At 39.3% G+C, this 13,572-nt stretch overlaps 3 protein-coding genes and 1 non-coding gene across 4 annotated transcripts; 2 read left to right on the forward strand and 2 right to left on the reverse strand.

The window, feature by feature from the left end:
• Positions 1-2,230: 2,230 nt before the first annotated feature.
• LOC101311391 (F-box/WD repeat-containing protein lin-23-like) lies at positions 2,231-3,351 on the forward strand. Its single transcript, XM_004302833.1, has one exon. It carries the CDS (start codon positions 2,416-2,418, stop codon positions 3,349-3,351), a length of 936 nt encoding a protein of 311 aa, XP_004302881.1. The 5' UTR covers positions 2,231-2,415.
• A 633-nt stretch (positions 3,352-3,984) lies between these two features.
• LOC101311685 lies at positions 3,985-8,120 on the reverse strand. The gene is made up of 14 exons (XM_004302834.1): positions 8,094-8,120; positions 7,957-8,017; positions 7,643-7,799; positions 7,140-7,357; positions 6,671-6,708; positions 6,495-6,574; positions 6,274-6,341; positions 5,686-6,010; positions 5,290-5,402; positions 5,142-5,207; positions 4,896-4,986; positions 4,686-4,753; positions 4,527-4,564; positions 3,985-4,340 (listed from the first exon to the last, which is right to left on the reverse strand). Exons 3-14 carry the CDS (start codon positions 7,755-7,757, stop codon positions 4,160-4,162), a joined length of 1,401 nt encoding a protein of 466 aa, XP_004302882.1. The 5' UTR covers positions 7,758-7,799; positions 7,957-8,017; positions 8,094-8,120; the 3' UTR covers positions 3,985-4,159.
• Positions 8,121-8,259: 139 nt separating this feature from the next.
• TRNAE-CUC lies at positions 8,260-8,332 on the forward strand. Its single transcript has one exon. It is a non-coding gene; the product is annotated as a tRNA-Glu (tRNA).
• Positions 8,333-9,446: 1,114 nt separating this feature from the next.
• On the reverse strand, positions 9,447-11,354 carry LOC101314303 (probable E3 ubiquitin ligase complex SCF subunit sconB-like). The gene is made up of 2 exons (XM_004305231.1): positions 10,770-11,354; positions 9,447-10,184 (listed from the first exon to the last, which is right to left on the reverse strand). Exons 1-2 carry the CDS (start codon positions 11,352-11,354, stop codon positions 9,447-9,449), a joined length of 1,323 nt encoding a protein of 440 aa, XP_004305279.1.
• Positions 11,355-13,572: the final 2,218 nt, after the last annotated feature.

Genomic DNA, 13,572 nt, shown 5'->3' on the forward strand with positions numbered 1-13,572 from the left:
GCCTACTTCAAAAAAAAAAAAAAAAAAACTAAACAGAAAGCTGAAACCAATAATGAACGACTAGTAGCCAATTACTTGGGCCAAATCTGGGGTTGAAAATAGGACTGGCTTGGTTCAGTTAGCTGGTCTGGCTGGTCTAGCTGGCCATTCTTTTAGGGACGTTGAACACATTATGGCTTTTCCAATCCTAATGTGTATGGTCATTGGTTGACATAGAACTTGGCATATTGGTTTTCTTTCCCAAAAGAGAATGAGAAGTGCAATGTAGTCATACATCTTGATATCAAACTTCAGTTCAGTCTTCTCATTATGGATTAAAGCAGGTTGCATAGAGGAAGTGGAGGTTCAAGGGTTCATTCTGTGTATATTCAGTTAGATATATATGCAGTATAACAGAGCCTGCATAGAGGAAGTGATCAAATATACGATGGAGGTTATAGTGTTATACCAGATGGGCTAGGTGCTTTGGATGACCAATAACATCGGTGTTACTTACAAATTTGAGCTGAGATAGGGGTAGCTAGCTAGGTTCAGTTAGCTATTCATCAGTTCAGGGTTACAAGAAAGTGTAATGACATTCTAGATCTTCAATATCAAAGTTCAGTCCTAAACTTCATTCTTCAACGAGCCCTGAAAAGAGAAGGCTTTCTAATTGATCATTGATGGGGTGGAGTATTGATTAGAACTTGTGGCATTAGAAGGATGAAGTTTAGAGTGAATTATGTTACTGGTTTGCTTGTCAAACTATGCAAGCCCCATGATGCCGAACCTTGTCTTGTGAGCTTGTAAATACTGGGGTGATTGATTCTATGTGGTAAAGACTTAATTAGATGTGCAATGTATAATTTCTTAGCAGACCTTAAGCTCTAGAGGTTTTAAGGGGACTCTAGCTGCAGCAAGCAATATGCCTATGAACTATATAATAGAGAAATTGCAATTCCTACAAATTGTGTGTGAAGTATGTTATCCAGCATGTTGGATTTTGGTTACAGTGGAGATGATAAAACATCTGCTCTTGATTAGAACAGATGAAACGTTTGCCCTTAAGGGTTCTATTACTTCTTCAATCTCTTCACCGAACTTCTTATCTACATATTCTTAGCTGTCTCCAATGCCTAACTAGGTTCACTTTGGTGATCTCTCCAGCTCAAGTTAGAGCTATTTGAGCATAGATGTAATGAGTAGTTGAGAGATATCACAAGCTCAAATCTGATGCAATGGGGGAGGTAGGAAAAGGCCTTTAAATCTAGTTATTGTTGCCTCATCAAACAAGTCTGCATCTGAGTCCTGTTAGATAAACATTTAAAAGGGTCATCAACTCCCAGTTATCACTGAATCAATTCCATGTGGTTAAAGAGTTTTGTTAGGCTATATAAATCCTAAATCCAAAGCCTCTCAAGCAGTGTGCTAAATAGTCTAATTACATTCTGTTGTCTAATATCCAACGTTTTTAGAAATCGTGTTTGAACTATGACCGAGAGCATAGCATTGTATAGGATCAAAATTACACGAAAAAAAAAAAAAAAAAACCTAAATCTGATTATCATAAACTAGTCGAGACTAGCTTATGAACTAAAACATGCAATATATGAGATGCACAAACATTTTGAAACGATGGAACTTATGCAGTATACAGTATAAACTAAAATATGCAATATTATGAACATATGTAACAGCTTGGACGACAGCTTCCCAAGTTAGTAGGTACAGAAACTTCTGCAGCTAGCCAATCCCTCCCAACATCATCATTGAGAAAGATGACAATGGAAAAAAACATCCTCACTCGATTGTTACTATGCTCTAATTGGTAAGCTACATTTAATGCCCTTGAGAGCCCAATAAATTGGTCACATCTAATACTTCTCCAATTAACCAACCCCCAACAAATGTATCTAACACAGTAAAGCACAATTTTAAGCACCCTTCCAATTTTTCACAACACTTCTGTCACCTATCTCAACTACAATGGAGTTTCATGGAGATCAAAAAAACCTCTGGAGCTTTATGGATGAGGAAAGAAAGAGCATCAAGTTACCTCGGAGACTTTCTTTCGGTAGTAACCAACAAAGTTCATCATCCGAAGCACCTAGCATTCACTTTGCTTCTGCAGCAAGACCATCTACTGCTGTTTCTGAACCATCAATTGATGCAATTCCTCCACGACCTATGAGCCCCGGCACGCCATGGACACTCTCCCCAGTGCGTACTTCTTCTTCTCAACCTCTTCTTTATCATTGCATAGCCTCCCTCCACCGCCATGAAGGTAACATTTTCTCCATCACACTCTCAAAAGATTTTATATTCACTGGCTCAGAAAGTAGCCGGATTCATGCTTGGAAGCAACCAGATTGTACCGAGATAGGTTACATAAAGGCTACTTCGGGTCAGGTACGAGCTATCTTGGCCTATGGGAGAATGTTGTTCACCACACATGGTGACTACAAAATCCGGGTATGGGATGCATCATCCGCAGAGAATTTTAGACCTAAGAAGATCACAACCTTACCACAGAGAAACAGATTCTCTAATTTGTTTTCGAAAAAGAGCAGCCAGCAACACACTGATCACATCTCTTGCCTCGCTTACAACAAGGAAGACAAGCTGTTGTACACAGGCTCATGGGACAAATCAGTTAAAGCTTGGAAGATCAACGAAAAGCGTTGTGTCGACTCGTTCATTGCTCATGAAGGTCATGTGAATGGAATTGTCATCAACCAGGAAGATGGGTGTGTTTTCACTTGCTCATCAGATGGCTCAGTCAAAATTTGGAGAAGGGTGTTTGGTGAAAGCTCACATATACTCACCATGACACTGAAGTTTCAACTTTCACCAGTGAATGCCTTGGCATTGAGCTTGTCAAATAGCACCACCCTCCTCTACTCTGGCTCATCAGATGGGCTCATAAACTTCTGGGAGAAAGAGAAGATGTCTGGAAGATATAACCATGGTGGGTTTCTGCAAGGTCACCATTTCGCCGTTCTTTGCTTGGTTGCCTTGGGAGAACTAATCTTCAGTGGCTCTGAGGATGCAACCATTAGGGTTTGGAGGAGAGAGGAAGGAAATTGCTTCCATTCTTGTCTTTCTGTCATTGAGGGGCATCACGGGCCGGTTAGATGCTTAGCAGTGTCTTTGGAAACAGAGAATGTGGTCAGGGTTAAGGGTTTGTTGGTTTATAGTGCAAGCTTAGATCAAACTTTTAAGGTGTGGAGGGTTAAGGTTTTTCCAACTGAGAAACTAAACTTGGATGAGTCTACAAAAGACCCACATAGAGAGATTTTGGAGTGTGAGACAAGTCCTGTGCTGTCACCTTCATGGGTGGAGAAAAAGCTTCAGGGCAACTTTTTCCAGTAGAATAGAATGCAGAACATGGAACTTGTAAGCTTTGAGCCATTGCTTAATGTTTATGATGATTCTATGCCAACTCGACCATCGAACTACAGCCAGCTACCAACTCAGAATTACAGGAAGAAGCTTCCAGATTAGTATCACGAAAGTTTCAGGGACCAGTTCAGTTTCCAGATTTGTGTATTGGGATCCCTCTATCGCTTATAGTTCCACATTCCATTAGCTAGATAACTTCAGGGACAGTAAATCCAGGATACCAGGCCTCAACGTCCTCTCTAAGTTCAGTTTTAGGGTGACATTTCATTTAATTTTACAGTAAACAATTTTGTTTGTAAGAAATGTATTAAGAAGGTTACATTTTGTTTCTATGGGCATGAATGACAGGTTGGTATGAAGTTAAGGTATGACAAACATAACCATATACAATGCTGGTGAACATTTAGTGCATGCATCAGAGCTAAAGGTGGAACAAATACTAGCGTCTTCTGGTACAAATGAAATCTATGCAATCAAAAAAATTCTCAGCAAAAGAAAAAAAAATTTTTAAAAATAAAAATAAAAATAAAAAACATGTGGCAGCATTTGAGCATAACTCTGCAGAGTGTCTTCAAATAGTTGAAATTATGTAACCAAAAATATAAACAAAAACTTAAAAGTGAACTTGCATTTTTGGAAGTAAACTGAAAATCTAGCTGCTCATCGTAGAGGCATAGTAAAACTGATTATATCGCCATAACTTCTTTCACATCTCACACATATTGTTTCCTACTTAAGAGAGAAAATAAAGTGCATCTAGAAATTAAACAAAACAGTCTTAATTGCATATTTCTGGAAAAGGTATAGAAGCGCAACAATGATAATATCCCTTGTCATCGAACACAAACCTTTGTGAAAGATGAGCTTCACGGATAAGATACTCTCCCCATTCCTCTGATCCATACTGCTTATAAATGCCACGAGCATCAAAAGTACTAAATTTTCTCTTTTGATTCCTCCTGTATGTTGTCATTTCAATATCAGCGTTGAGGAAAGTGCATAGTGCAAACGCTTTCCTTTTTTTTTAATTTAATAAATCTTTTTATCTGTATTTGTTGGAACAAAAAGGCAGCCCCCACTCTTTCAAAAACTAAGAAGAACCAGAGTAAAGGAACTTCAAAACACTAAAGAGATGGCGGCAATACCTTTTCCTATGCCTTGCATTCATCATTGTTGCATGGAGCTGCAGTTCAAAAAGTAAAGACTCTTTAATGACTTTAAGACTGGATGTTTACAGAGAAGTGATCAAGATTTATAATGAAAAATTGCATACACAGAAGATAGCTCATGGTCATTTACAATACCTTTAATTTCTGATTGGCATCTTTCTCTAGAACAAGCCTTGCTTTAACAAATGCATCAATAATGACTTCTTAAAAAGGCTAAGGAAAATGAAAGAGGTAACAAAGTGATGTAGACAGTGGAAAATGAGAAACTGCTATTATTGTTTGAGTCTTATCAGGTACATCAAAATAATGAACTGACATTTAATGAATAATCAGAAGCTAGGATACGACAGGCACGCAAAAGTCGCCCCTCACTGCCAATTTCTTCAACGGGCGCATACAGGACACCAGCTTTGGCAAAAGAACCTCTCATACAATTCTGCAAGGATATGAAAGATTTAGTCTCTTTAGAACAATCGACTCATAGATAGAAGTAACAGCCAAATGAAAGCCAGCAGAGGCTGAGCGAAATCATGAAGTCAATGCAGGAGAGAAGCAACGTTAGCTAGTAGGATCCTGAAGAAAGAGTCAGACCAGTCCCTTGAGTCTTATGGATAGAGGGCGATTATCTAAGGCTTCCATCACTTCTGAAGAGATGCTCTGGATGAAACATGAAACATTATATGTCAATAACCCCCACTGAAGCCTATTTTATCTGATTCAGACAATCAGTTATGCTTACCTGCAAAACTTCAATAGCTGCATGAACTCTGTCCTTGTTCCACAACTTCAACATGAGCACAGTCAGGTGAAACGTTTCCGGTTTAATAAAGATTGATTTGTCAATTCCCAAGTCTGTCAAGTCCATGAATTTCAATGAGATGCTGACAAACTAACATGAGCAAAAAGACAAAAAAATAACCAAATTGACTAATGAAGAACAAATGATTCTCAACAACAACGTTACAGATATATTCATGAAAACTCATTCAGCAATCGATGGGATGACACTTCATAAGGAAAAATGGAAAACAACCAACATTAGTTACCCAAGCACTAGCTTCAGTGAAGGAAAACTAATAGTGAAAAAGTTATGCGTTAATGATTATTTTTTCATCCATAAGTATTATTTCCATACCAGATGGGGTAGAAGACTTGGATGATTTAGGTGCATAACTGACAAGTGGTATGTTGGTCATGTTCACTTTCACATGTTCACCATCACTTTCAGTTTTAAGTTCAACTACAACATCAGATCCCTTCTCAAACTTTTGATCATCATCTTCATTATCAGAATCATCTTCATCTTCATTTGAACCACTTTCCAGATTCTCACCCTGAGAAGAATCAATAATTCCTAGGATGGAGTTCTGAAAGTTGACAAGCTTATCAACTAATTCAGGATGTATAGCCAATGGAAGTGATATGAAGTGAGAATAATCAAGACTTGGGCTTTTAACTGCCTGCATATTTTAGCAGAAGAAAAACTGTTAATGAGACATTCAAAGAATAAGTAATGATAAAGAGCAAACAGTGATGCATGACAATGCAGGGTGGGTGATGAGTATGGTTATGGAGGGCTTCAGATGACACAACTTATGGTAACAGGAGAGAATTAGGAAAATAAAGTTTCAGGTTGCTGTACTTTTAATGACAACTACAGAAATACAAAATGATATTGAACCACTCCAGATCATCTTCAAAACCACATTTATAGGCAACTGACCTCATCAATTATAACTTTTATCTTCTCTGAAGCTCTAGTTATGCTTTCATTAGAGAGGCCTTCAATAACTGCAACCAAAAACCAGGTAAAATAGTTAAACCAAAAATGTTGATCCTCATCATGTTTACATTTTTCAAGAACGGAATTCAAATATAATATGTCCAGTCAAAATAATGAAAGAGTTAGACACAGCGGGGACTTGAACCAACTTTAAGACTTACTAATGGAATCCTCCCTCTTTGATAATGGGATTTTAATTTTCACTCCTGTCTCATCTTCAATCATTTTCTGAGTAGATCCTCTGACATCCAAAAGATAAGAGCATACTAGTTACATCGTATGAGATAGTATTCATGCAATATACTTTCAGAAAATTATTACATGCAGAACTCTGTACCCTTTTCCTCTGATAAAGCGGTGCAAAGAAGCCCCAACCTGCGTATCAAAGGAAGTGACAACAAAATGAACAGAATGAGCCTCACCAGAACAACTCCAAAGGAAATGGTAAAATGTTAAAAGGAACAGAATGGGGAATGTCATGGACAGCGTTTTGGAAATTTTCAAATTCAATGTGCAGTAAGCAATACCATTACCCCCAACCAGGTCTGTACAGATCTAGAAATATCCTACTGTAGAATAATTGTACAAACTAATTCTTTTCAATCTCTTCAACAATCACTGAGGCCCAATGCCATTGCCAGGCTCTTCCAACCTCCCCACGGGTGGAAAAATTAAGTAAAAGGGAATTGCAGCATGAAGTGGTGCAAGATAAAAAGATGTTGAGGAGTTCGTTTATACAGTGGAATTGAGAGAAACTATATGACAAAGTGGCGTGGCAAAGTATAGATCTTTCAATGAAATCATACCTCAATTGAAATTGAATGATTTTCAGTTAAAAGCACTGTTTCTCCTCCTAAAACTTTATCTTCATTATCTTGTGATGCACTTGAACAAGTAGTGAACTTAGTTGCTTCAGTAACTGCTGAAGCCAGCTCTGTGTCATCTTGAGCACTTGAAATCTTGGTTGATGAGCAAGAGTGCACATCTTCTTCCACCTTATCTGTAACCTCCACTACTGAGCATTCTGAAAATCCACAGGTAACAATCAGACAGAAACCTCGGTGGTAACTGACCCTCATGCCTATAACACTTTCTCGTATAACTAGATTTGTTTCATGAACTCAATCAGTCGCAAAAGTCTAACAATAAGTGAATATTATTATCAAAATGTTATTCAATCTTCTATATTCATACTAAACACTAACAGGATTTGCAGCAACATGCAAAGTCATCAGGTTCTACTAGCCTAGGCTGCTTAAGGATGATCATAAATTAGGGAAGAACTAAATAGGAATACAGTGTAACGAACCTTCATTAGAACCGACTTGTGCACTGAGTTTACTGACAGGTCTCCATACCGAACTGACTGTTTTGAGCTTGTAGTTATGCTCAAGACCGCTTCGGTTATGTTTTCTACCATCCATGATGTCAACACTAAAGCTCAAACCACGGTAACCAGTGTGTCCCTGTCGTCAGAAATGACATAAATCAACGACAACCCAGAAAAGGATCACAATCGGTCACCCAACATATCATTGTTTGCAATCAATCGATTCCATATACGCATAGTGATTGATATATTTCTACACAGGAAATTAAGAAGACATAGAAAGAGATACTAACCAGGGAAGGCAAGTGATTGAAAGTAGCATGGGTGCATGTAAGATTCAGAACTCGACCCACTCTGCAGCAAATACAGAGAAAATAAGGGTTGATTTCTTCAGTCGGAAATTAGAAGCAAAAATGATTTGGCGGGTTACCTGAAATTGAAGAGGGACCTGCAACTCGAAGCTATCATTAGGAGGACGAGGACGAGGACGAGGACGACTCAACTCTCCATCACACGTGGCTTTTGCACTCGCAACCACATTTGCACTTCCCTCGAACTTGTTTCAATTATGATATTGCACATCCATCTCTCCATAATCCGTTGTAGTCTAGTTGGTCAGGATATTCGGCTCTCACCCGAAAGACCCGGGTTCAAGTCCCGGCAACGGAATTCTTTTTCCAAATTGCGTTTAACCACTCAAGAGTCTAGCTTCTTGTTCTAGGCGCTTCATGTAACTTTTCTTTTTCGTCTTCTGTTTGGGTGCTTAAAACTGCCTTGATGGACTCAAATTAACTATAAAAGAGTACTACTGTATGCATGGGAGAGAATTTGAATGATTAGGAACTGATAATACCATGATTTGTAAAAGCAACAAAAGCTGAGGGAATTCACTGAAAAGGGAGCAGCTACCTAGCTACTTTAATTTGTCTTTCTCATATCATTCAGATATATTCCAGACTTAACTCGCAAGTGATCAAATAGTCTCAGTTGAAGGCAAGAATACACCCACTGCTCTACTTTAACCCCTCCCTTAGCATACACATACAAGCAAGAAACACTTGTGCTTTAGCCAACATGGTGTGTCTAGGAGCTATTTTTGGTTGCAAGCCATCCCATTCCATCAAAGCCTATGTTCTATCGGCCTTCGCCATCATCGGCATTCTTTTTTGCTTACGCCTCTTTTGTTACATCATCTATAGACTTTTGAAGAACGAGCATTCTCAAAGTCATAGAAATTCGAACAACGAGCTGGAAATGCAGCACTCATGAAGGATTCATCAGCACGCGTACATCTACAGACTACAGTCGATCTGAAGAAGCAAAGTTTACGTGGCGAAAATCATCAGTACTCACTCCCCTTTCATGAATTCATCAACATATGTCCTTCAAACTTCTTTTATCGGAAATGCTGCTTCAACAATATTGCTTCTCTTGTATGCAATTATAACATTAAGATCTACTATTCATATATTCGCTACATACAAATGGCAACATCATATATAACAGAGCATCATCAGCTAACAGTTCTCGATCAGTGATATTTTTTTTTTTTTGGTTTATAAGACCTGAATATTCATATACAAAAACGACGCAGCAGTGTTTCATGCATTCAAATTTTGTTTTTCTCGACACAAACATATGTCATTCCTGCTTAAGTGATCGACACAACCTCATCGATTAGCACAGTTAAAGCCACAAACTAATCAGCTACACAACAAACACAAGTCAGCTACTACTAGTACTCTCCAATTAAACTAGCACTACCGCCACTACGTACTCTCTTTTACAGCTCAAAATAGTCACTCCCACCTTGAGCTAAACACCCTGCAGTACTAGTACCACTATTATTTTTGGATGTCACACGCCACACTTTGAGAACACCATCAAGACTCCCAGTACAGATTGTGCAACCATCCTCAGTCTCTTCTCCTAGCCTCCCCAGAAATGCTGTCACACACCTGATTGGCCCTCTGTGACCCACAAGGACTGCTACACAAGTATGCAGACCATCAGAGTCCTTAGACCAAATCCTACTCGTCGAGTCAGCTGATCCACTGATCACATAGTTGGCCACACTGGCCAAGCACATCACTGCATGAGTATGACCCTGGAGTGCACCGCCGTACTGCACCTGGCCAGAGAACCAACCCCTAAGCCAAAAGTGTATGTACCCGTCAGTGCAGCCCCCGTACAAGATTGCACCGTCCGCTGTTAGGGTTAGGGTCTTGACGGGGGAGTACTTAGCCGGTAGAGTCACAGTGAGTGAATGTGGAAACTGGTCGCCGCCGCGACAAACGTTGCGGCGCCAGACTCGGATCGTTGCATCGTCCGAGGCTGTGTAGAGGATACCATCGTCCGCAGCAATGATGGCGTTGATCGGCTCCGCGTGAGCTTGGATTGTTTCAATGCATTTGAGGTCTGAGATTCGCCATACTTTTACTGTCTTGTCGATGGAAGCTGAGTAGAGGATGTCCTCTGCTACATTGATGGCTAGTGATGTTATGGCACCCATATGCTTCATCTGTTACATTGTTAGGAGTTCATCGATCAATGATATTGCTTCACTTAATGGCTGTTTCAGCTACTGAAATTGATCAAAAGAAACTGCTGCTACTAGTTTTGGCTACCTTCCAACAGTTAATAAACTTGAATAAGGGTATCTATATCCTATAACAAATTAATTTAATTCACAACTTCATTTTGTCTTGTGTAGTAAAGGTGATGATAAACCGAACCTACACAATCTGTGGATTCAATAAGTTCGGTCCTATACATGCCGAGTATATACTAATGTAATCACCACTGCATGGCCAACTCCAACAAAAAATTTAGCAAACATGCATTCAAATTCTTAAAACAAAAATACAAGTCGATCACATTCATACGTACAGCAATAAATCTACTAATATAATTCGGACCAATATGAAGTTAATAATAATCTCTCTACCCTACATGTCATTCTATTCATATTCATCAACCCTTACTCATGCACACACAAGCTTGTATCAACGAAGAAGTATAGCTCCTAGCTACCACACCAACCATAGTATAAATAAACACATAAATACAAACCAAAACAAATATAGGACACCTTGCTAGTACTTACCGTCTTATCTTTCCCGGCAGTGTAAAAACTCCGGACATAACTTCCCAGTTTGGGAATGGTAGCCAACCTCTCATGCTTCAATCCACCGTCCCATATTCTCTGCCATATTCTCACCTTCCCGTCACCATAAGCAGCATAAACCCTATCATGAGACACCTCCAATGCCACCACCATGCAAGCTTTGGTCTTGAGCTGCCCACATTCTGTGAACTCGGGTAGCTTCCAAACCCTAATGACATTGGTATCGGAGCCGGAGTAAACTAGGCCATTGGAGGCGGCAATGGACAAGATCTGCCCGTCTTTTTTGAGGACGGAGGAGATGCAACGGTAGGCGGTGAGGTGGTCGGGGTGTTTGAGAGGGATGAAGCGAGGGGAGGAGGTCGGGGAAGCATGGAGGCTTTGGGTTTGGGAGAAGGAAGGAGAGACGTCATTGTTGCTACGTCGAGGTGGGGTGTAAGGAAATTGTGAGAAAGAGGGTTCTTTGGTTGAAATGCTTCTGGTGAAGCCAGTGAAGAACTTGTTTTGGTCAGTTGCAAAAGATGGGGTTATTGGGGAAGAGTTGGGAGAGTAGTCCTGTGAGGCCATTTTCTTTTCTGAGAATATGAGAAGCTAGGAGACGAGAAGAGGTGATGGAGCATATGCTGTAATGAGTTTGTTGGTAAATGATGACTATGGCGGTGAAATGTATAAATGAAGCTTATAATGGTGTATTGGATTTGTTGGTATGAATTGCATAAATGTTGTAGCATATAGTGTAATGACTTTCTACTATGGTAGTGAAGGTATAACTGCCACAAAGGATTCAATGCTTATGTTGGAGAAATTTTTGTGAGCAACCGTCCCAAGTGATCTTCCTTGATCTCCTACGTGTCTCATCATACACTACATTTCTTTCTTTTGAGAATGCTCATCATACACTACATTGCTACTTCATCCGTCAGAAACATTTTATCAAACACGTAATATAATTCAAGAAAAATTCATGAACACCGATTGCTCCGAGAGAGTGAAGCTAGCTAGCTATGACTACAGTCCTACCTAACAATCTACATATATAGTTGAGACTTGAGAGAGAGAGATAGAGAGGTTTCACGACATAATCAAACTCCAACAACCACACGCAGTAAACCAAACACGAACTCGTCTGACCGCACTAGTCAAACGCCGACGACGTTGGAAGCCCGCCGGACAGACAACAAAGGCTCTTTCTCTGTTTTATTCTATTATGATATATGTGATGTGAGTGTATGTGTTACCAAAAATTGGTCTTCCTTACCTACATGTTTTTTTTTTTTTTTTTGGAAATTAATGTATAACATACTTCACTAATGATTACCTTAATAGTTTCGTTTTCTTCTTGAATATTTGATTTGATTAATGTGATTTAAGGAGTTATGCTATATATGATTATATGTTTTCCTTTTCTAATATTTTATTTTTTATTTTGTTTTTCTACATGTAGAAATATATATATATATATATATATATATTTAAAAGGAAACTTGAGACCCCAATCTATCTGGGTGTCTCAGTTGAGATATCATTATAATTAACTAAAATCATAGGGGGGACATATTGCTTTGACCCCTAGAATTATTACACTTATCTTCGAAGAGAACATCCTGAATAATAACAGGAGTCTCTCCAACCCAAAACTCATCTAAATTACTCCAACTAGCAAGGTGAGCTAATCTATGAGCCACACCATTTGTTTCTCTCAAAATGTGTCAAATGTTGAAAAATGTAAAAGAACTCGCGTACCTCCTACAATCCTCCATCATGCAACCAAATTTTGAGAAATCCTCTCCCACCCCCGTAAGGGCATGCACAAGTGCAACGCAGTCGGTCTCGACCTCAATCTCTTCCTACCCTTGTTGTATAGCTACTAGTAGTCCAGCACGGAGGGCTTCCACTTTGGCACACAAGCTGACAACATATAAGGCAGTGGACGAGCCAAGGCAGCTCTGCACTCACCATTCTTATCCTGGATCACCACACTCTGTCAGGACCCACCCCGAATTTCACCCTGAAACCTGAAGTAAATCATACGGGGTCCACCTCCAAGGAAAATTTACCGAAAAATTTGGCATAACTTCTCTTGGAAATTGACAACCCTAACCTGAAAAATCAGAATACACTCCTATAACGAAACAACCATCCTCAACTCTTGGAGCCACCCGCTCCCCACAAACACAACCACCACAACATAACAATAAAACCATCTTCCAATCCATCACATAAATATCTAACTAATATAACATACATCACCTTTCGAATATTCTAAACTGTTTTCATAAATCTAAGCACACGACCGAAATATCATACATTATCCCCAAGGGTAATCAGAGCTACTAAACACTAGAGGAAGCAAGAAAATACACTGGTAGGTTAAACAGGTAATCTACTGGTGAAAAGTGGTGGAGATATGGGTAACTATGCCTCGCCTCCTATTAGTACCGACCCGAACTCGGCAGACTAGGCATTTTAAAATGAAGAGACCAGGGGAAAACATTCAAAAATGTTAAAGTGAGTGGACAAAAATAAGTTTAATAAAATGAACAAATAATATTTATGCTTTCCCATTTGATTTAATTCCACAGAAATTATGCTACATGCGACAGCTCAAAAACTTTTAACTTAAAAATTAACAAAAACGTGACTAGTCTCACTAGTCTCTCATACTTTGTAATAAAGAGCCTCTCAGGCCAAACTATATATATATATACAGGAATTCTCAGGTGCGGACGTTTGCACCTGAGTTTTGGTGCGGACGTCGGCAGCCAAGAAGGCCTGTATATATATA

The sequence above is a fragment of the Fragaria vesca genome, linkage group LG6 (genome assembly GCF_000184155.1).
Source record: "Fragaria vesca subsp. vesca linkage group LG6, FraVesHawaii_1.0, whole genome shotgun sequence".
NCBI lineage: Eukaryota > Viridiplantae > Streptophyta > Magnoliopsida > Rosales > Rosaceae > Fragaria > Fragaria vesca.